At 32.3% G+C, this 23726-nt stretch overlaps 3 protein-coding genes and 2 long non-coding RNA genes across 8 annotated transcripts in view; 4 read left to right on the top strand and 1 right to left on the bottom strand.

Moving 5' to 3' along the window:
* The window catches only part of LOC116343073 (furin-like protease 2), a 210287-nt gene that overhangs the window by 71571 nt on the left and 114990 nt on the right, over nucleotides 1–23726 (bottom strand). For all 3 annotated transcript variants that reach the window (XM_031770962.1, XM_031770961.1, XM_031770960.1), the window contains 2 exons: nucleotides 3419–3523; nucleotides 934–1116 (listed from right to left, as the gene is read on the bottom strand). In XM_031770962.1, the coding sequence (XP_031626822.1) occupies nucleotides 934–1116; nucleotides 3419–3523 (288 nt within the window). The remainder of the gene's footprint in view (nucleotides 1–933; nucleotides 1117–3418; nucleotides 3524–23726) is intronic.
* Nucleotides 7321–9279, top strand: LOC116343077. Its single transcript, XR_004201292.1, has 3 exons — nucleotides 7321–7387; nucleotides 7465–7530; nucleotides 8906–9279. It is a non-coding gene; the product is annotated as an uncharacterized LOC116343077 (long non-coding RNA).
* On the top strand, nucleotides 10490–11523 carry LOC116343078. Its single transcript, XR_004201293.1, has 5 exons — nucleotides 10490–10583; nucleotides 10651–10731; nucleotides 10799–11026; nucleotides 11087–11295; nucleotides 11373–11523. It is a non-coding gene; the product is annotated as an uncharacterized LOC116343078 (long non-coding RNA).
* On the top strand, nucleotides 11962–14364 carry LOC116343076 (synaptic vesicle glycoprotein 2A-like). Of its 2 annotated transcripts, none has more exons than XM_031770964.1 (9): nucleotides 11962–12095; nucleotides 12158–12250; nucleotides 12313–12634; nucleotides 12707–12783; nucleotides 12857–13452; nucleotides 13519–13642; nucleotides 13717–13873; nucleotides 13957–14084; nucleotides 14163–14364. In XM_031770964.1, the coding sequence occupies exons 1-9, from the start codon at nucleotides 12053–12055 to the stop codon at nucleotides 14291–14293; spliced, it is 1671 nt and encodes a 556-aa protein (XP_031626824.1). In that variant the 5' UTR covers nucleotides 11962–12052; the 3' UTR covers nucleotides 14294–14364. The 2 variants fall into 2 exon arrangements, with proteins under 2 accessions (XP_031626824.1, XP_031626825.1); XM_031770965.1 differs by having other exon boundaries at nucleotides 11968–12089.
* On the top strand, nucleotides 17815–20512 carry LOC116343075 (synaptic vesicle glycoprotein 2B-like). The gene is made up of 8 exons (XM_031770963.1): nucleotides 17815–17956; nucleotides 18032–18124; nucleotides 18216–18540; nucleotides 18601–19297; nucleotides 19357–19486; nucleotides 19557–19713; nucleotides 19936–20063; nucleotides 20138–20512. Exons 1-8 carry the CDS (start codon nucleotides 17920–17922, stop codon nucleotides 20263–20265), a joined length of 1695 nt encoding a protein of 564 aa, XP_031626823.1. The 5' UTR covers nucleotides 17815–17919; the 3' UTR covers nucleotides 20266–20512.

Below are 23726 nucleotides of genomic sequence, written 5' to 3'. Positions count from 1 at the left end.
AAATTTAAATAAGTGAACATGTCGTCGACAGTTGAAACAACATTTCACACTTGAGTCGTCCCCTTTTTTCATGTGTGTTTTTGTTTGTATTTCGTATGTTCGTTTTGTCTATGTTTTCATTTATGAAACATATTACATTTAATACCGTCATATGCAAAGGTTAAGCTCACACGGAGTATGAAAACCATAGTGACATCGGATGCTAATGAAATGCCTTCATAAGCTATTTTCATGAATTGCATTTGACAGGTGTACATTGTAATAGCACACGTTTGAAATGCTACATGAAGAAATTCACACAAATATTCATGCGAACGATTCGATGTTATTTATTTATCATTTACGAGTCAAAGAAGTGAATATTTTGTTAAAATAAAGCACCATTGCTAACATATTTGTTTTTTTAAATGAAGTTTGGTTTTTGAAAATTGTTTTTGATAAAAATCCAAAAATGTATAAAGACCACATGTATGCTACAAGTTGATAAATCTGTCAACACTTTTTCATTAAACTATGTTGCAATAAAGTTGTTAGAGGATTTTTGTTAAGTTTGAAATCATTTCATTTTAACTTTTTTGACTTCTATTACGTGAAAGTTAGCACTTAATATTTTTGCACCGAATCATAACTTTCAACATAATAGTTTTTGATTAAAGTCTGTGGGGTGTACATTTTGAAGTACATTTTCAAATTACAGATATAGAAAACTTCCATAATGTAAAATGAAGTAAAACATAATCTGAGCTACTTAGTTAAAAGGGGCATATATTGCCAAGTACCTTTGAATACATCGTAAATTATGTAAGTGTAAAAGATTAAATGGAATTGAAATTCGATGTTGAAAGTTTTTTTTCACGAAATAAATTCCAAAGCAAAATGAGTAAATTTGGGAGATTGTGAAGAGGAAACATGTTTTTTTTTTCAAATACTTACCAAATACCATTGCTCTTTGAAGAATGGATCGGGAAAAAAGAGTGGTTCACCAACTTGTCGATATTGAATGCGGGAATTGGGAGCGATGCTACGGAGCAATCCAAATTTCTGATAATTGTAAAAATTGTTCGTATAATCACGCTTCTTGCGCACTTTCTCATGTTGCTGTTGAAACCAATGAACCTGTAAAAAGCCAAATTATTCATTTATACATTCAATTTTGACATGTATGCATGTAAAAAAGTTTATATAGACACTGTGTATGTGGATGCAAATGTAAATTTTATAGAATTTTCAGCTAAAAAATTCATTTCGATAAAAGCTATAAATTGAAAATGTCATGAAGTATTTTTTTTTTCGCTCTGTTGAGTGTGCGCCTCGAAACAAAAGTGTCTGAAACATGTTCATTGAAAATTAAAGCATTTTAAAACTTTATGTGTGCATGTTGTAGACGAAGAGTTGCAAATGCTTTTAACATCGATTCATTTGAGCATGATGCTTATCGGTTGAGGTTTTTATTCATTTTCTTCTTCGGCTTGTGTTGTTCGCTCAATTACTCTGTCTGATTTCCCAAAGCGCACGCCATTCGTATTTGGGAATTTCATGAGTGTGACTTTATAGCAAAATAAACAACAAATCACGAACTTTTCTTTTGTTCACGACTCGAAAACTCGGTAAACTGTCGTGGGTGGTAGCAAATCACCGCAGTCACAATTCACAATACCGATTCATAATTATGCACATTGATAAGAATTCCCTCGAAATTTGTAAAACAAATTATATATATATATTTTTTTGCTTTTTCGATTTTAAAATTATTCAATTCAAATGAATGTTAAATATATTCAAACTTCAGATGAATTGGTTTGAAATGCCATTGACGAAAAGTATTTGTTGGATTTTTTTCCATTATCATAAATGATGACGATAATTTGTTTGATTATGCGCAGCAAACACAAATGATGTGATTTTTCTATTTAAAAGCAACAAATTCAAAATACAAACACAATTAAAAAGCATCATCATGTTAACATAGATCCGTCTTGATTGTTCGACAACCGACAATTTCACCATTGAATTCAACATTTCTATAGCAAACAGAGTACACTTATCCATTTAAATATCTGCTGTGATTTCAAATTAAAAATACTAAAACGAGCCAGCATTTCTGTTTTTTGGCGAGATTGTTTTGCGTCTATATGTGCGATGTGGCGTGAGGAACGCATAAAAATTGCTAGACTGAATCCATTGTTGTGGTAAAATGAGACGTTCTCTAAATGAGGGATAGCAAAAACACAGCCTATTAATTTGTGAATGTGTGCGTGTGTGTTTTCCTTTGGGAGTGAGCCCATGAGGTAAAACTGTCGACATTTTTGAATGTGTGAGCGTTCTTGTTTTTCTTTGTATTAGTTATAATGCGTGCTTTAAATTTATGACAACAATTGAAGTCACAGCGAAAAAAAAAAAGAAAATGAATTACGTATTTGGTAATTTAGCATCATGACAAGAGGCTGCTTGATGATGATGACGACGACGATAGCGAAGTTGAAGAATAAAATGCCTCATTCAAATTGCTAGACAAATAATATGTGCGTTATTTATGTTTTCCTTTGAATACATTTCACATTCTTCCTCTCTTGTTCCATCTCGATTTTCTTCTCTTTCCCTCCCGACTTGCGATCAAAATTGCTCGCTTCGCTATGAAGAGCAATCAATTGAAATCATGGTATTGTTCGTGAAACTCAAAACCGAAATTAAGTATACTTCGCCACCAGTTGCTGCTATTATGCACACACGCGCTAAATTCACACAGGAATTCAAAGAGAAATCAGGAGATTTTCGTTTCTTTTAACTTTTAAAATTAAATGTCGTTGTGAATTCGTGTGCGACAGAAACGCTCTGAAGCTCTTTAACTTTAACTCTCAAGATGTTTCACAATATTCATTAAAATCAACAATGATTTCTCGTTCTCTCTTTTTTTTTTGTACAAATCCACACAACCGCAAACATTTCCTTCCGTTTTTCTTTTGGCTTTCATTGCAAATCGCGCGGCATAAGTGGCGTTTCGCATTTGATAAAACGCACAACTGGCAGAAGTTTTACGCCTCAATAGACAAAGTACCGCATTTGTTTCTCTTTAATCGAAGGAAGTGAAACTTGAAGTTCATGTTAAACCCCATTGCGTACGTATATCCAATTTCCCGTTTGTGGCATTTGAAAGTATGTCATTTGAAATCTCAACATGTTTTCAATTTCATATTACAGCTTTGCTGTCAAACGAATCGAAACCAGCACTGCACTTTCACTGAATCAACTTAATCACTTGCAACTCTAGTCCTTGACAAATCGATTCAGACAAAATCATGTATTCAATGTTTTATATTATGGCGTTAAGATCGTTTCCATCTACAATTCAAAAACTTATGTTGCACTTGCCAGGCATCTGTAAATAAATAATTTCCATAAATATTTATGGGTAACTTACCGCCGGTTCTGCGTTCAATGTGCCATGATGTTCTTCGTTATGGGTTAATGAACGTTTCGACACATGACTATGATGAAATAGATAATAGTTCTTCAGGCTGCCAATCTGCAAATTAAAAAAACAAAGTTGAAATTAATTTTTAATCATCATTCATTCCGGAAAAATAAATCAAAATTGGTTTTTGCTTAATCAACATGAGGCAAGACAAGCAAGAAAAATGAACTTTTCCATTTCATTAGTAACATAATTTGATTGGACTATTTCAATTTAATTAAACGGAAATACTTTGGGCTTTTTTTTCTCTCGCATTAATGCAAAACAATGAAAAATGTATTTATATTCGAAATATAAATTCAAGCAAAAAAAGTAGACACAACAAATTTGACAATGTCATTCCACGGTAAAGGCCACACACACAGTTTGGATTAAGGATAAAACTTAATTGTGTTTAATGCCACTTTTTTAATGAGTACTGAATTTTGCAATTTGCTTAAACAAATTGGATTTTTTCATTTTTTTTGCTATCACTCCGCGTCAGTTAATTAGCTCCGCGATATTTTGCACTTCAATACTTTATGACAAGTATAAATAAATTATTATCGATTATTCTGTTCGTGTTCGCGTTTGTATTTAATAAATTATTCAAGCATATTTTCACATATTGTGTATATGTCGTGTAATACATCTTTGATGGATATTTAAACATGCCATTTTTTCATGTTATTCCTCTTAAATACCATGTATGTCCATATTTTTTTGGCCGAGTCTTGTTTTCGTTAATTTTGTTTCGTGCTCAAATGAAATAAATGACCGGAACAAATTGGATTCGACATCAAATATTAATGTTCATCTAAATTATAAGGAGCAAAAATACTGGAGCATCAAATGTTTTGTTAAAATAAAATCATACATTTTTTCAGTCGCTAATGACTGCCTTCTCGTAGAATTAAAGCCCCCGTCAAAATCATCCGTGAACAATCTTTGACCCAATTTCCAACAAAAAGGCAAAAATTGAATAAACATAAACTCTGAAAGAGAAATACAACCAATCTGTATACATTTTTTCATAAAAAGATTAAAACATTCCAATTCTGATGAGTTCGGCATCTTTCATTGTTGTTTCATGATATTTGGAGCATGAAAAAGGCACTTTGTTACAATCTAGAAACGTTGGCAATATTATCATAGATGATACTTTTTCCGTGGCATATAGATTTATTTTGATTTAATTTTATTTATGTTCATTATTCATATAATCGTCAATATAAGCTCTCAACCATTTCTATAAAATATAGTAAATAGCAAAGTATTCATTAGTGTTTTTTACCTATTCATTAAATTGTACACATTTCCATTTCAATCAAGAATATTCATTTCGATATTTTCTTAATTTATTAGTGAATGATTCTTCTGTTTGTTTTCCGTTTCGAAAAACACAATGAATTAGAGATGTAACATTAAATTGAGAAAAGCGTTCTTCTGTAATAATACGGCAAAGATGGGGCAGCTGATAGGATTTGTTTATGACACAGCAAAAAAAATCTCTGGGTAAAATATGATCAGGAAATGAAAATTATGTATCAAAAGCTTTGCTTCACCCTCATTCCACATTCAATTTCAAAGCTGCGCAAGGTGAAAAAATATTTTTACTTGACAACGGAATGGCAACGAGCAATGACAACGATAAAGAATCTTTTTTTTTGGATGTCATTAGTGGCACACTATTCGGCAATCATACGATGAATTCTGATGAAGAAAAACAAATTTCAACAATTTCTTTGAAAGGACACATTTAACTTCACGAAAAAAAAGATTTCTTTTTCAAAAACCCTTCAAAGAGAAATGCTCATCACTTTGAAGGTGTTTCAGACAAAAACTGTAATTTTCTACCAAGAAATGTGTATCTTATAACAACATTTTTCGTTTTTTTATTTAAAATTCATAATTTTTCACGGTATTTTTTTGCTTTGTCATACATCTCTCCTCTTTCTTTCTTTCTTTATCGCTCCCTTTTTTCCTTCTCTTTCGATTCGTATTATGTCTGTATGCATGAATAATGCCATATCACGACCGCTTCAAATGATTTGCAAACTTTTTCCCATTTGCATTTTCATTCAACGATGTTATTAACGCGATGTTTAACTTTCTGCATAACTCAGTTACACTGGCATTTCTTTTGCACAAATAATCAATGCCAACGCGGCCAAGTAATTCTTTATTTTACTGTTGTTACTATTCTTCTATAAAGGCGCATTACATCGAATGGAAAATGAAAACAACACTAAAAACATGAACGATGAATAGAAATCAAGAAAAAAGGTTGTGTATACAAAATTATGAAAAAGAAGCAAATCCAATCAGAAATAAGAGCAGTATCAATATGAAGAGAAACGAAGAAAAAAATTCAAAAAATATTTTCTTTATAAGGAACATAAAAAGTCCATGTTAAGCAATGCGCTTGACATTTTTATTCAAGAATTTTTCTTCTGCTCTCGACTGAATGTGCGGATTTTCATCATTCGTTCATTATGATCTTGTTCGCATCAGCCTATTGAACTTTAGATAGGAAAAAAGCGAAAGATATTTTTGTGAAATGTATTTTTAATTTATGCACGCTCTTTGGCTCTTTCGCTGATGGCCATTCATTCATTGGTGCTTGAATCGAAATCACATGCATTAAATGTGTTTCCATTCAGAATGACATGAAGAAAATCCTTTCGCAGTGAGAGCAAAATGTATATCAAAACAATGTTTTTTGTTCGTTTCGTTTTTCATTCATTCGCTTAATGATCCTTTTTCATTGCTTTCGCAAATAGAACCAATGCTTACGACATGGATATGTGTTTGTTTAGGATTGTTGATTTAAAACTCTTGATGCTAAACAATATTGCATACACTTTTTTATAGAGCAGCACCAATGGAAATATGGTAAAAGGTACGGTAAACAAATGGACAGCTTCTTACTGGTATTAACATCCGTAAATGATGGTTTTGACATTTAATGATTTGTTTTTTCTTTCACTGAATTCATTCCTTACTAGTTTTACAAGATATCTGCTTTCCGAACGTGCTTTTACTACTTTGAAGTGTTATATGCACCGATATTTTTATTTTTTTCTAAAAAATTTGAATGTTTAGTAAAAAATGTATAGAAATATGTATTTTTGGTGTTTGACATTTACTTTTGATGCAGAGTCTTTTGCGCAATTATAAATTCAAATTCTACGCCAACTTCTTTAACAAACATAGTAATAAATTCCACATTTTTTATGGTATGCCGAATAAATTAATTGAGCGCATTACTGACATTTGGTTTATTTTATGAGATGAAAATATGGCCAACTCAAAAGTGAAGGCTTCACTTATAAATAATACACCGTTCTTTTAATTTATAAATGCGAATCTATCATCTATTTTTTGACTTGGAAATGTTTACCAATTTGACTCTCTATAAAAAATGCTTCAACCTAGACATCAAAAGGTGGCAAGTGTGATAAAAAAATGATTTAAATCTAGATAAGAAATAAAACTATTCAAAAACTAAAAATACATAGAAATATCAAGTAGTCAAAACAATCCATTTTCGGTAAATCATTCTATTTTGGCTACAGTTCGGCTGAAGAAATACAGAGGAAAAATGAAAGAATTTTCAATTTCTTATATTCAAAAATAGAGAATATGAAGTCGTTGTTGATGACTGCTTAGAGTATCTTTCAAATAAAACCATTGGCGATTAAAATTTTACGTCAGACTGAGTGAGATAGCGTAAATCCAATTTTTCAATTTAATTTACAATACTCATTCTAATTTGTTTTATTTACACTTTGATATCAACGAATTATACATATCAAAATTTAAATGATAAAAGAACACATTTTCAAAGGTAATCTTTATTTGAGTGAAACTTCTGTTTGAATTCTTACATATTTATAATGTGTACCGCTGATAGATTTTCTGGTGCTGAAAACGGTACTACAATTTATTATCACAGAAGAATACGATAAACGTATATAAACTTTGTCTAATTAACAAAATGCTCATTTCAGGCAGATTCACGAACTCACGAACACAAAAGTATGTTTAGTACATGGACGAAGCAATTTCCAAGGCCAGTAAGTTGATAACGAAATAATGAATTGAAACAATTTCTATCGTGTTGTACGAGGGTTGCTCCATAATTTTTTTTAAAAACATATATAACACAGTTGTTTTTTGTCGAAAATGGTTTTATTGTTTTTCAAAATATTCCCCGAGATGATCGATACACTTTTGCATTCGATGAAACCATTTGTCATAGCATTCGTGCCACTCCGAAACTGATATCTCCAAAACGTGTGTTTTGAACGCTTCAACTGCTTCTTCTGGTGTCGAAAATCGTTGACCACGTAGTTTTTTCTTCACGCTTGGGAACAAAAAAAAGTCATTGGGTGCCAGGTCAGGACTGTACGGTGGATGACCCATCAGTTCGATGTTTTGACCGGTCAAAAATCGAGTAGTTTGAAAAGATGTGTGAGAGCTCGCATTATCGTGATGAAGAATTATTTTGCGACGGTGGTTGTTTTTTCTTATTTCACCAAACACTTCGGGCAAACAAATGGTGGTATACCAATCAGAATTGACGGTCTTACGATCCTCTAGTGGAACGGTTGCCACATGACCACTTCTCCCGAAAAAACAGGCGACCATTCGCTTCGAAGTGCTTCTTGCTCGAACAACTTTCGTTGGGTTATCTTCATTTTGGAAGACCCATACAGTCGACTGCTGTTTCGTTTCGGGCTCATAGGCATATATCCACGATTCGTCACCAGTGACGATTTTATTAACGTCTTTTGAAGCACCACGATTGAATTTCTTGAGCATTTCTTTACACCAACTCACACGAGCCATTTTTTGTTCATCGGTCAATTTATGTGGGATCCAACGAGAGCAAATCTTTTTTACGGCTAAATGTTCATGCAAAATTGTATGTATGCTGTGGGATGAAATGCCCAAAGATGCCTCAATCTCACGGTAGGTCACATGACGATCTTCCATAATCAGTTTTCTGACAGCATCGATGTTTTGTGGCACAACAGCCGATTTTGGACGACCTGTATGAAACTCGTCTTTGAGCGAACTACGACCGCAACGGAATTCTCGGTACCAGTTATAAATTGTCTGAAGGGTTGGTGCTTCATTGCCAAAGGCCAAATGAAGTCGATCGAAACACTGTTGTTGAGATAATTTACTTCGAAAATCGTAGTAAATCATTTTACGAAAATCTTCACGTGTAAAATTCATTTTTTTGTTGAGTCGCAGTTTACCAGTCACTGTAAACAATACAAATAGCGTTCGTACGACAAAAGGTTCAGGGCACGAATACATACCAAAACATCAAACTTTACGAATATGACAATGGTTTACATCGGGCAACACTATAAGTACCATTTTAAAAAAAATTATGGAGCAACCTACGTATTGAAAATGTTGGTTTTTCTTTACTTCAAGAGTTTGGACTTTTCAACTATGTTTTGATTGGCGTTACTGTTTTAACTATGTTTGCACCTTTAGTAGAGACCAATGACAGGATGTGAAGACTTCAAGTCTCATTGAGCCGACGGTGGCGCCACCAATTTCAAAGGGGACGTCAATGTAATTTAACAACTCAAATCGAAACTAAACAGCGCGCCAATTTTGAAATTTGCTGTCATTTCCTCCCATTGGTAAAGACAAGTAGCATGGCTTCCTTGCTTCTGGTTTTGTGTGACATGCATTTGACATTGAGTCAAAAAGGTGCTTTAGGTTTTTGTAAATAAATTGTAGATGTAGAAATTTTGTAAATAAATAAAATGGACTACAACGGAGCATCACGTGAATTTATAGAGGGAACCTATTTATTTTGTTCTCATTTCTGTTTGTCGCTAGACGCCTGAGCTTAGAAAGTCATTAATAACAAAGTCGTTAATAAGAAAATACTACATATTTTTTTAAATTCATTGTTGAAATGCATACATGTTTGAGCTTCAATCGGTACCATCACTGCCTCTAATTGATCTTTGTATCAAACACTTCTACTCGTTTCATTTTGATTTTTTCTTCTTTTCATGATTTTTTTTACAATTTGATATCTAAATTAACTTCGTACCAAATCTCGAACATGCTGTATACACCTAAATCAGCTGTTATTTAAGCGTGCTAGGTAAATGGTTGGCAGGTGTTTTAATTTTATCGCTTATTTTCCTTCTAAGATAAAACAAATAACATTATAATCGAAATTATATTTTTCTCCTATTTTTAAAAAATAATGCCAACAATTTTTATTTTCATTTAGTAGATATAACGTCAATCAAACTCGAAAGTGCGCAAACTCAATTATTATTTTGTTTAATAATTTGAAAATATGATTGTGTCCATGAGGATAAAACCTCAAAAATGCAATGAATCTCTCATTTACCACAATAAAACTCAACGTTTTGTTTTTGCGACTAAACTTTTTTGCGTAAGACAGTTTAGCCAACTTGACAGACTCAATGTGTTTTATATGATAATCTTTGACCACTAAAACTAATAAAGTGTTTATTTTGAAAGGTGATTGCTTCCTATTTTCTGCGAATATGGTTTATTTGATAGCATTAACTACTTTAGTCTATCCGCATGCAATGAACTGAATAAAATGTGAAAAAGCTTTAAATCAAAGCAGCCACCTTGCATTTGGATGTCTTAGTTTCAGTGTTGATACACATAAAAAACAGAAGTAATAGAATTGTTTAAATGTATTGGTTTATTGCAAATTTACCAATAGATGTTAAAATATCTAGCGCAGTTGATACTTGGTCGATCGCGCCAAAACAAGTGTCAGCTTTGCTGTTGTAGTGACGATTGTATGAAAATACAAATAGATATTTTAACAACTATTGGTAAATTTGCAATAAACCAATACATTTAAACAATTCTTCTACTACTGTTTTGTGTCTGTAGGGTATTAGCTGTGCCGTTGTTTGTTCATAATAATTTAATAAGATAAACGTGTATACGAGTTCATTCCACTATAAAAGATTGAATCTTTATGATATGCTCATTTTGCACGTTAATCGGTCTTGAGTAAGGGTTCCTATAGGAATGAGAAGATTTTTTTTTTTAAAGATGTTAACGAAATTTTTTTTTTAAAGTAGTTTCACCGAAGATGGTATAACAAAGTTTTCATTTCTTAAATAATTGATGAATTTTTAAAAAAATAAATTGAACGATTTCAGGTGTAAAAGATGTTGAACACCGATTACCGCCCGATACGCGAAAAGTATCGTATGATATGGATGAAGCCATTTCCAAGACAGGTGTGCCGTATCACAATGAAAAACATATTAATTTTTTGACGTTACAGTTTTTGTTTTAAATTTTTAGGATTTGAGCTGTTCAACTATGTGGTGAATCACTGGTGATTGGCGTTTCTGGTCTAATTATGTTTGCTGCATCAACGTACTCTCAGTGGATTCTTGTGAGTTGAAAAATTGTGGAAATGAGAATAAAACGTATTTTCAAATTATGCGGCAATGTTTCAGGGTATGTGCGGCAGGTGGTAATATTTGGGCGAATTTCACAACAACATTCACAGAAGTCGAGCTATTATGGGTGAATTGTATTTTATTTTTTGTGTTTAATTCATAATTGGAATTTATTTTAAACTTTTAGTTTCTGCTGTGATTCTACCTGTAACTGCATGGGCTGTGATAAATGAAGATCGTTTTTTTAAATTTCATTTTCAATTAAAAGAGCAATGGTCATGTCCATATCGTTAATGTTTGGACGATTGGGAGCTGTTGCTGGCTAAAATTTGGCTGCAGTGCTATTAGATGATCATTGCGAAACAGCGTTTTATCTAGTCGGATCAGTTCTCTTGGGTAATTACTCTACATTCATTGCATTTACCATATTCAATTCGATTTCTTAAAATAATTTTCATTTCACATTTTCATAGCAATGGGTGTGTTATCAAATTTCATTCCAAACATTCATAAAAAAGTGACAAAGTCTGGTGATCAAACAAAGTGCGATGCACGTCCAAGTGTCTTATCATTCAGTGGATCTGGGCGTGGTGTCTAAGATAATCATGTTTGATTATGTTTCATAATGCCAAAAAATAGATGAAAATAGAAAAATGTCGAAACTTTCAATAAATACAGCTTCGCAACAAATCGTATTTATTCATTTTAATATGTATCACGTGAATAAACATTGATGGTAATAAAAGAACATTTCGACACATGGTATGCTACATTGTGATTTGGAACTCTGTATCATTTCCGTGTTTAAATCATTTATGATTGGGCAATAATTTCTCGCATGTATTTCATCATTTGAAAGGTATGAACACAATTTGTATTCAAACTTGTGACAAGCTGCTTGTCGAATGATTCGATCATTTCAAAACGAAAATATCATTAAGTATGTGTATCATAAAACACATACGTATTATTGTGAGATTTTAATTTCTGATGTCATATAAAAAGAGTCTATATGTCTATCGAACTTTATGGCATCATTTCGCTATAAAAGACAGCATTTGGTGCTGTATCCATCGCAGAGTTTAAATTAATAGTCATTTAAGTGGCTCTACCGTAAATTGTCGATCATCGACATAAAAAAATTACTGTCAAAATGTGTCACGCAAATAGTTTCACCGAAGTAGAAAATGGTACTGGTAAGGTTTTTTTTTGCAAAATTAAAATAAGAGCTAATTAATCACAAGTTAACAAAATTTAGGCCGCAGAGATTCAAATAATCAGCCAAACATGGTCGATGATCTACGAACTCGTAAAAGAATCTACGACATGGATGAAGCTCTTTCTAAAACCAGTGAGTGAATATAGTTAAACCTCTCAATGGCAGTCTTTTATATGTATTTGTGACAATTCCAGAATTCGGACTATTCAATTACATTGTGATCTGCGTAACTGGCCTGATTTTGTTTGTATCTTTTTTGGAGACATGTAGTATAAGTTATATACTGCCGGTATTGTGTGACATGGATTTAACAGCTAGTCAAAAAGGTGCTTTAACTGCTGCTCCATTTGTTGGCATAATTTGTTCGTCGCATTTGTGGGGATTTGCAGCCGATACTAAAGGTCGACGTCGAGTTATTCTGCCTTCGTTGTTAACTGCATTTATACTATCCATCATCTGTTCATTTGTTCAAAATTATTATATTTTCACTTTTTTAAGATTTCTCAATGGTTTTTTGTAAGTTAGAATTTGGCACGATGATAATTGTAAATTTTAACTTGTGTGTAATTAATTTTCATGATGTTTTAGTGTGTCTTCGTCAGCTGGTATTTATGCATATTTGGGAGAGTTTCATAACAGCATTCAAAGAAGTCGGGCTATTATGGGTGAGGAATTTGTTTTTCCCCAATGTCTTTACATCTCTATAGTTAGATTTTTTTTTCTTAATTTTCAAAAAAGTGTCTGCTGTAATCTATAGCACTTTGTGTATAACAATGCCGATTACAGCTTGGTCCGTTATCAATCAAGATTGGCAATTTGAAATTCCAATCATTGATCTCACTTATAAGCCATGGCGTTTATTAGTTGTGGTATGTGGTATACCTGGATTTTTGTCTGCGTTGGCATTATTTTTCTTGCCAGAAAGTCCAAAATATGTGTTAAGCCAAGGTAATAAAATGGCAGCATATCAAATATTACAAAAAATGAATCGATGGAATAATGGTAAAAATGCACAACTGGAATTATTTGAAATTCGCGAAGAAGTCGAATCAACCGAAACAAAATCCAATAATATTGACGGTATAAGTCACCTTTCCTTTCTGCAAACAATCTGGAATCAAACATCAGCACTGTTCAAACCACCGTATTTAAAATCAACCATCTTAGTTTGTACAATACAATTTGGAATATTTTCAATTAGCCATGGTTTTTCTTTATTTTTTGCTGAAATTGTAAATAAAATGTCAGCGAATTTGGACAATTTTTACGATCAAAGAATTATGATGTGCGACAATATTAATACGAAGCCAATGAACAGTACAGCGCAAACGGAAGTAAGTAAAAAAAACGTCAGTTAAAACTTCTTCAGTTTTATAAAAGTGCTTTTGTTTTTGACATAGATATGTGTGGAAAAGCTTGATTTATCAACAATAGAAACTGGCCTATCAATAGAAATTATATTTGCAGTCGGAAGTGTCCTAGCCGGTTTGTTAATTAATAAAATCGGCAAGTTCTCAATTATCTGTAAGTTTTGTCACTTTTCTATATTGAACATGACTTTTTGGGGTGGGCATAAAATAATTTTACTTTTGAAATAGTCGTGATTTTAATGTTATCCGGATTTGCTGGAATTGGAGCCATGTTAACCGATATCCCAGCATTGCAAGTTCCTTTATTTGTGTGGCTGTTTTCTTGCTGTATCGCAATAAATGTTGTAGCATCAGCAACATTTGATTTGTATCCAACTAGTTTAAGGTAATGCTTTTTTCAATAATTCATGATTTCAATCAATTTTTTTCTCCTTTTCATATATTTTCTTATGTTTTCTATCAAATTAGAGCAATGGCCATGTCGATCGCATTAATGTTTGGACGTTTAGGCGCTGTTACTGGTACCAATGCGGCTGCTATTTTATTAGAGAATCATTGCGAAACAACGTTTTATCTATCGGGATCAATACTTTTAGGTATTCACAAATTTGTCTCTCTTTTCATCTCTTTTGACATGGAAGCATTTGAAATCAATTCGTTTTAATTTGTTTTAGTGATGGCTGCATTGTCGTTTTTCATTCCAAACATTCACAAGAAAATTAACGAATCTGCCGAACAAAACCCAGTAAAGAGTAATCACCGTCCGAGTGTGCTATCATTCAGTGGATCTTTCAGAGGTGTCTAATTTGACAAAACTCGAAAACAAAGTAATTTAAGAGCAAAATTAAATAAAGCAATATATCTGACACAGTCGTATCAAAGTGATTATTTAATTTCATGGATTAAGTTATTATTTATTGTTGTAATCAAATTGAACAAAAAAAAGTTGAAAATTTTCGTCGAAAAGTCTTAGTCACTTTCAAAATTTGCTTTAAAATCATCAAATCAAATAAAAAGTATGCGTGATTATTCTAACAACGGCGAATAGATGGCATGGATAAATGTAAAAAGAACTGGCGAAAAACAAATGAAAGTAATTAAACAGAATTCAAATAATAGACTGCCTGATACCAGGTAGTTATCTTGACTTGATTAATAACCATTATGATCGGTAGTATATTTGAATGAGTTAGAATAAAAACAAAACTTCACATCACATCGTATCGAATGATGAGGTGTCATGTATCCATGGTATCTAAGCACATGATAACACAATCTCTGTCATTTTTGTTACATTGAATAAAATTCACTCAAACATTTCAACGTACTTGTATACATTCCCATGTTTTTTATTCAAACAGCGCGCAATAAGATTGGTTTTGCGGTTTGATTGATAAATTATTTCAAAAATGTATTTGTTGTAACGAAGTTGTACTTTGAAATGTTGTAATGCAATTCCAATGTTGAAAATGGTACGTAATGACATTTCAAAAAGTGAGTTCAAAAAATTAATTAATTATTTATTTAAAAGGTCACCAAGAAACAGATCTTCGACCAAAACTCTCAGAAAATGTATCAGCGCCATTTCAGTTCATGTTGTAAGCTCGGCTACAGTTGACTTAAATCTAACAAATTTGAGGTAATTCGATAATAATAATGAAATATATTCCTTGCCATTACTGCTAGGTAATTATTTGAAATTTAGCAAATAAAATAAAACAATGGATAATTCGGTAATTTAATCACTCGAACAAGACCAATTCAACCGCCCAAGTGTATTGTCATTCACTGGATAGATGAGAGCTTTTTGATCTGCCATTGTAATATATTTTATATGAAAGCGACAACAAACATATTTTTTATTCGTGATTCACGAATCGTGAAAAACCATGCATATTCACGAATATTGGTCCATTTTGAGTAGTGAACAATAACTTCACTTTCTGTGAATATTCGTGAATAACATCGTTATTCCTGATTATCGTAAATACGCAAAATGGCAGCAAATGGTGCATGTCATTTAGTGGAACGTCATTTGTTAAATCACACAGGTTTACTATAAGAATATTAAGTACACACCTTTGAAGTTCTTCACCCAAATTATTTTTTTTGTTAAAGAAATATAAATTTTTAGTCTGAAAATTGTTTTTATGCAATAATAATAACATGATTATTAATTTTATTTTGTGTTGTGTGTGTGTTTCAAATCGCCGCTGTATACGAGCTGTATAATTACAAAAAACTACGAAAATCACGAATATTTGTAATATTTGTCGCTATATACCAAATTCATACAAAACTGTGTTTATTTGATGTTTTTTGTCAAGTTCCGAGCCCCTAGCAATTATCCATGTGATAGTGTCAATACTAATCGAATTGAAAAGAAATAAAGGTAAAACATAGTATGCAATGTCATTATTCAACTTTAATATAAATGCATTATGTATTTGATAAGGATCAACTTGAACCACTACTAACATATTGTCAATCTCCAACTCCATTGAAATTTTTCGGCAAAACATAAAATAAAATTGCCTACTCTCAGGAGATTTTCATCCGATATAAAAAGAACTTACTATTGAGTGACTGCTATTGACTAACCAATGTATTTCTAATACCTGATAAATCGAAAAATGAATGTCACAAAATCGAGGTATACCAAATATCCATAAAGTTCATTTATCTTTTAAGAAATACCGTCTCTTAAGTGTGTCAAAGTACATAAGTGACTCCTTGTTATCCTTTGAAAATACTACTACTTTTCACATTTGTTGAGAAAATGTTCGAGGTGCGAAAATGATTTTTGTTTTCGTTGATTTTTCTGTCGCTTTCATATCTTCATACATTTGAATAGTTTTTTTAAATGAATAAATGATCAGAGAATTGGGATCTTTTATACATTTTAAAAGGTTTACATTTTGGATATTGTGTGTGGCATCACCGACGTAAACAACACAATAGATTCAAAATATCGTAAAAATGTATTTTAAATTTAAAGATTATTGCGTTTGTTATTGTTTTGAGTTCATTGGTGACCTGAAATGAAAAATTGAATTTTCGTTCATTCACAGCAAATTGTTTTCGATACGTTTCAAGAATAATAAACAATCAGGTGTTGGTGTACTGTGTAGTATTCATGCAGCCATTAAATCTCAAATATTAAATGAGATAACGATTGTTAACAGTCGTATTATGACACCAGGTATTAGTGGTAGCTAAAACGCATTTGATCCACTGTTTTTAACTGATTTATGAATAAGTCTAGTCGTGCTATTTTTACTAACTGGCACATTTCAGTCGATACTGAAATTTTATACGAAAAGATAAGTGAACGAGTTCATTTGAACTATATAAATCAGCCATAGCTAAGAAATCCGGAGCACCGTTTCACAATTTCCGTTTATCGTTTTAAAGTTTGAAATGAAATCAATTTTAATTAAAAAAAGGCGTTGAGATGATTTTTTTTGGGAAAAGATAAAGTCCCAGGAGGTATGTGAACTATATGGGGTATATCACAAGCAGTATCAACATATGATATCCGTATCTTGAAAATAATTATCTGGCATTATGACATTTATATGGTGAAACTCGTCGTGACGTGAATGCCATATGCTTATTAAACACGAAATATTAAGTCACCTTTTTTATCATCGCAAACGGCAATGAAGATAACTTGGATTTACTTCATTGCATTACGTTGTAAATAAAATTAAATGATCGATTTAATAGAAGTGGTTCACGGTAGTCTTTGATTAGCTTTTTTGTTCTTAAAAAAGTAGTACCACAAATGCATCTGGTAAATATTGACTAAAAGATATCTTTACAGTGGCAATCAACATATAAATGAAAGAATCAAACTGAAATGCAAATCGCATTAATCATTCTAATTAAGGAATAACAATCAACAGCCAACATGTATAGTTCAAACTGTTTTCGTGGGAATTTTTTTGATACGATTTCGTATTTTTCTCAGTCCGCTTATAGTTTTGTCCTTTACTTACTGGACAAACATATTTGACATAGATTTTAGATGCCAACAAAACTCCAAACTACGCGGCGCCATTTTTCAAAGTAAACAATAATAAAGGTTTTAATTGCTGTCAAGATGACAATTGAAATGTTAGAAAAACAATATAATAATCTTCTATCAAACAATAAATGTTAACGACTGAGAAACAGCATCACACCTACATATTTCAATTTTTATAAATATTTCATTAGATAGATTATCAAATTATTATCAAATTTTTCATTTCAATTTATCCTTATCGCATCGTATTTATACACGTAACAAACGCAACATTTTCAATTCAGAAGTATCTTCGAGGTAGATAATGTGTTAAATGATCTTAAATCTCGAAATCTATAAAGAAATTCATTTGGATTTTAATATTTAAGAAATATTCTAAAATATTTTATCAATATTCGAATATGTGTCAGCCAAATAATCTTCGTGCAGTGGAAAATGGTACGATAGCTATTTTTTGTTTTGTTTTGAAGAGTCTTTTTCACATTTGAACTTATTTATTCATTTTATTCAAAGGTCGTAGAGACTCAGATATTCGGCCAAAGATGCCAGATGATTTGCCACCCAAAAAGAAGGCCATTTACATGGAAGAAGCCATAACGAAAACTAGTAAGTGCTGCTGGAACATGAGTGAAATATTATAAATTATTGAAGAACTCAACAGTTTAAATGAATGATATTTTTTCGCTTTTTGAATTAGAGTTCGGGCTATTCAATTATTTTCTCATATTTGTGAGCGGTATTATTTTGTATGCGGTCGGTTTGGAAACGTGTGGCATTTTATATGTGATTCCGATTTCACAGTGTGATTTAAATTTGACTTCTTCTGAAAAGGGAATTTTGGGTGCTGCTGCATTTTCGGGTATAATTTGTTCGTCGCATCTATGGGGCTTTTTAGCTGATACAAAAGGACGACGTCGTGTTATTTTACCTGCATTACTATTGGCCGTTGCCATGTCTGTGATCGGATCATTTGTGAAAAATTTCTACATTTTCACTTTATTACGATTTCTCAATGGATTTTTGTAAGTAAAACCGTTTGCATACTTTGAATGTGTCTAATAAAATCTGTTTAATTTGTGCAGCATGTCGTGTGCATCAGGAACAATTTACGCGTATTTGGGTGAATTTCACAATAATTTCCATAGAAGTCAGGCAATAATGGGGGCGGCAGTGATTTTTGGTATATCATGTATGATGATGCCATTAACGGTATGGATCGTAATCGATCAAGATTGGCAATTTGAAATTCCTTTCATTGATCTCACTTACAAACCGTGGCGTTTCCTGCTCATTGTATGCAGTTTACCCGGATTTTTATCGGCGGTAGCATTGTTTTTCTTGCCAGAAAGTCCGAAATTCGTGCTTGGTCAAGGCAATAAAATGGCGGCATATCAAATTTTACAAAAAATGAATCGATGGAACAATGGTAAAAATGCACAACTGGAACTATTTGAAATTCGCGAAGAAATCGAAACAATTGAAAACAGACAACGTGTTTTGGATAATAAAGACAGTCAATTTCCATTGTTAAAAACAATTTGGAGTCAAACAGCACCACTATTTAAATCACCATACTTGAAATCAACCATTTTAATTTGTACAATTCAATTTGGCATTTATTCAACGAGTACCGGATTTTTCATGTTTTTCGCAGAAATTTTAAATAAAATGTCAGCGAATTTGGAGAGTTTTTATGATCAACGAATTTCAATGTGCAATGCAATTAATATGAAATCAACCAATTTAAGTGCAATCGGACAAGATGAATTTAATGATAAAGTATGCTCTGACATCGTTGTATTCACACTTGCTTGATCAATTGATTTATCTCATTTCAGGCGCAGATTTGCAATGATAAACTTGAATTATCCACATTGGAAAATGGAATTGTTTTGGAAATCGCTTTTGGTTTGGGCCATGTGATGGTTAGCTTACTCATTAATAGACTTGGCAAATTTCCAATTATTTGTAAGCATTTCTATTTTGGCCATAGTAAATATTCAATAAAATCACTTAATTTTTGTTTCTCTCGAATCAGTTTTCATATTGACTTCAACTGGATTAAGTGGAATTGGATGCATGTGGACTGATATTCCGGCAATTCAAATTTCTCTGTTTCTTTCACTTTTATCGTGTGGCGTTGCCGCAAATGTTGTTAGTTCAGCAGCTGTTGAACTATATCCAACGACTTTGAGGTGAGATTTAAATCCTTTTTCTTATCATACTACTTTATAAAAAAAAAAAACGTCAAGTTCCACATATAGCAACCGCATCATATCTGTCCTTTCCATTAGATTATGGGATATTTTTCAGTTTTAAATTTCTGCGGCCATATCCATTTGTTTTTATAAAGTTATCAAGCCATTCTTTTGAATAAATGATTTTTTGATACAATGAATTTCATTTTCAATTAATAGGGCAATGGCATTGTCGATTTCATTGATGTTCGCTCGATTCGGAGGTGTTGCTGGTTCAAATGCAGCAGCGTTCCTACTGGATAATTACTGCGAAAGCGCATTTTATCTTTCAGGTTCAGTTGTAACAGGTGGGCTGTTTAGTTTTTGAATATTTTTTTAAAATAGTAAATTAATATGTTTTGCTTCGTTTTTTTCTATATAGCAATGGGTATGCTTGCATTTTTTATTCCAAACATTCATAACAAAATCAAGGAAATCGATCCAGAAGAAACGAAAAACGATCCCCGCCTGAGTATAATATCGTTCAGTGGATCGGTGAAAAGTTTCTAAGATAGACTGAAGAGGATTGAAGAAGTGATTAAACTGAATTGTAAACAAGGCTGAATAAAACGTTAGAATTAGTAAAATCTGATGCAGCAATAAATTCGTTTTTATAGCTGTATACAATTTAGTTTAGTATAAACATAAACTGTATCTGACCAGTGCTATAAGGCTTCAATTTAAGTTACCAATCATCGTAAATCTATTTATTATTATTATTTTTTGTACTGTACATGAATAAACTGTAAAAAAAGTGTTTGTTTTATTTTATTTCAACCTCTAGACCCTATACGAAAGAATAACATTTGCCTGTGATTTCACCATGGAAATATATTATTTTTTTGCTCGTTTATATTCTTCTAAATAAAATCACACATTTTTTTCTGTCAGTCTGAATGAAATTGTGATGAGAGTAAACAAAGCAAATTTTTCTTCTGACATGTTAAAAACTAGATATATTTGCTATGGCATATCATATACGCTCGTTTTGACTCGTTGAAGTTCTTTTCGTTTTTTTTTTTTTGTTATGAAAAAACTGTGAAATTGCATGAAAAGACGTTGAATGAAACCGACTGAGAAATGAGTATGTGAACAAGTGATGGGTATCAAAGGATCACATAAATATATGAAGTCAAGAAAATGCAAGTGGAATCGAGTGCAATAAACTGTGAGTAAAAAAATGTACGGGCAAATGTATGTATACATATGAAAAAGGATTCAATTCATAATGCAAGCATTGCATGGAATATGTCTATTATGTTTGTTGCCTAATCAAAAGCAAACGAAACATAGAAAAGTGCAACCATCATTATGAATGAGTGTGCAAGTGTGTTAGTGTGTGTGCATTTGCACAACAATAGCTCTATGCACAAGTGAAACGAATAAAAAAAGGAAAAATGAAGAGTACAACATGCAAAAAGTTTTTATTGTTTGCAGCACTCGTTCCATTTTCCCAGACATAAAATGCTATGAATGCCATAGAATTACAAGCCATTTCAGAATATGTGCGTTTTGTGTTTGAGTAACATTGCAATTCGTGTTTATGTCAAATGCACATTTTCTTTTCTCTCTTTTTCGCTTTCTTTCGTTTGTTCGCTGGCTCGCTCGCTCCTGTTTCTTTATTATTCACATTTTCGCATTTCTTTTGTTTCGGGCCATGTGTACCATTTTATGCACACAGAGAGAGCTAAAGCGAGCACACGTTATCCATTTTACATTCGCCAGATGAAATGGCAAGAGACAAAGATGCGTTTGTTCTTTTATGTCGGTCGATGATGGTGGATTTGTGTTGTGTGCTCGCCTGAAAAGACATTCTCGATCTCACATTCACATATTGTGTGCGGCGGCTGCGGCAACGGTGGCGGGGTGTTCTTTTGAACAGAGAAGAGCAAAAAAAAAATAGACAAAACAAAATGCGAACCGTTGTTACAAATATTGAGGTTGTGAACATAAATAGACCACGATATGGCATAACCATAAACCAGGCATAAACACAATAAAAAAAATAAGAGAAAAATCTCTAATGAAAATGTAATTTTGTGTGCGCTTAAATGTGTGTGCAAGTGGTTTTATACTTGTGTTGAATTGATTCCAATGCAAACAGTTTATATAGTGGAGATTCAATTATGGTGATATTTAGCTTCAAATTATGGTTACTCTTCATTATTTCAAAATGTAATAGTTGAAAAAAACTCGTAAAAGTTTCATAAGCTCTTCGGCGAAATAAACGAAATGAAAATTTCCATTGATTTTATTGGAATTGGTATTTACATAGCATTTTGCCCACATGTTTGTAAACGGAAAATTCGCGCGGAAAGAACAAAGAGCTTTTTGTACTTATGATGTGTGCTGCATCGTAATCGCGTTATCGTTCGTTTGCATGTGAAAATCAAATTACAGCTGAAAACTGAATTTCGCCGTAATAGTATTTGTGTGTGTTCGATTGTTTGGTAATGTTTCCACATATAAGCCGATATAATTCGTTCACTCTCTGTCTCTTTCTCTTTTCCTAGCATCGAACCAAACACGAAATGAATGCCCAAACTGTGAATTCTCTCACTTCAACGCAAAAAGCATTGCCAAAAATCCAATCAAATCAAATTTCAACAATTTTCTTTCGACAAACAATGAAGAAATACATGAATTGTGTATATTTTACAAAGTCCCTTTATTCTATACTATACTTCAAATTGTTCGCCAATGAGACTAATCCAACTATAGAATTTGTAGCATTTTATATTTACCACCATACGCACAACGTGTGATGATTTCAAATTCCATGCATGTTTTGGGCTCAAAATTACTTTTGCACACTTTTAGTCGAGGATTTACACACTGGACTAAGCATTTTTATTTCATACATTTACAAATTGGTTTTACTATTCGAAAAATGGTTGAATGTGTCTCTTGTTTTTAACGCCAAATTAATAGAAATCGTCGATGCACATGAAATCACAAAGCATAGAATTTCATATGGTTAATTCAAAAGAGTTCAGATGCTCAAAATGTCCGTTGTAATGCTTAAAAACAAAACGTGCACAGGAAGAAAATGTAGCTTCAAAAAACACAAGCAAGCAATCCATCGCGATGCATGTGTTTCTCAGTCGGCTTATACTCCTCATAAATATTAATCGTTTTCTCCAATTTTTATCCTATAAATAATTACCACATACATATTTATTGTTTTGGTCGAATAAACACCACGGAAAAATTGGTTTTTGGTACACAAACACTGGTCGCCGTTCTCCACAGATATCCGCGTATAGGAAGTGCTCGGTATTGTGTGGCTATGGAAGTATGTATTTTTGACAAACGCAGCATATTTTCGAAATTATCCGGATATTGTTTTGTAAGCAATCTCCATTCAGAGAATGAGATTAATTTATGTAAATCGATAAACAAACAGAATCAAATATGATCAAGAGTTCAATTTCTGCCTGAAGCTTGTTGAGTTTTTTTTTGTAAAGCTCAACGAATACTTTTACGGATAATGTACACATATTTTCAAGCAAGCAGAAAATTTCCGATTTATATGGGATGGTTATTGAACAATTTTGATAAGTATCAGAATTGTCCATTTTCGATGGAGTTGTACGACAAAAAGAGGTGTTATTTGTTCAGGGTAACACAATATATACTCAATAAAACTGGCATTGAATTGTTTATTGCAAATTTATTTTTATATAATGCGTAATTTCAGATAAGTCGGTTTTCTTTATCTAGATCATTCCATTGAAATTGACAATATCAAAGCCTTTTGAGTTCAATCTTTCCACGAATTAATTTCACGTAATGCCCCGAATTCCCAAAATTCCGTCTCGATGCATTCACACTCCACTTTGTGTGTGAACTGCATCAAACCATTTAGTTCTCGCTTCATTTTTGACTAATTGATCGACCGATAAAAGTTCTTTTCAATTGAAAAATGGCATATAATTCAGTGAACATTCTCACTTCACAGCTTTACAAAT

Source organism: Contarinia nasturtii, unplaced genomic scaffold, assembly GCF_009176525.2.
Source record: "Contarinia nasturtii isolate CC-2019 unplaced genomic scaffold, AAFC_CNas_1.1 Cnas_scaffold_928, whole genome shotgun sequence".
NCBI lineage: Eukaryota > Metazoa > Arthropoda > Insecta > Diptera > Cecidomyiidae > Contarinia > Contarinia nasturtii.
Note: the sequence above shows the minus strand (reverse complement) of the source record. Positions and strands in the feature narration are given on the sequence as shown.

What these genes read in the sequence shown, in the direction of transcription:
- LOC116343076 (XM_031770964.1), top strand. Translation starts at nt 12,053, where the DNA reads ATGTGTCACGCAAATAGTTTCACCGAAGTAGAAAATGGTACTG. An exon ending in CGGCAAGTTCTCAATTATCT is followed by an intron (nt 13,643 to 13,716) that starts GTAAGTTTTGTC and finishes CTTTTGAAATAG; the next exon opens with TCGTGATTTTAATGTTATCC. An exon ending in ATCGGGATCAATACTTTTAG is followed by an intron (nt 14,085 to 14,162) that starts GTATTCACAAAT and finishes AATTTGTTTTAG; the next exon opens with TGATGGCTGCATTGTCGTTT.
- LOC116343075 (XM_031770963.1), top strand. Translation starts at nt 17,920, where the DNA reads ATGTGTCAGCCAAATAATCTTCGTGCAGTGGAAAATG. An exon ending in TCTTCGTGCAGTGGAAAATG is followed by an intron (nt 17,957 to 18,031) that starts GTACGATAGCTA and finishes TTTTATTCAAAG; the next exon opens with GTCGTAGAGACTCAGATATT. An exon ending in CTATATCCAACGACTTTGAG is followed by an intron (nt 19,714 to 19,935) that starts GTGAGATTTAAA and finishes TTCAATTAATAG; the next exon opens with GGCAATGGCATTGTCGATTT.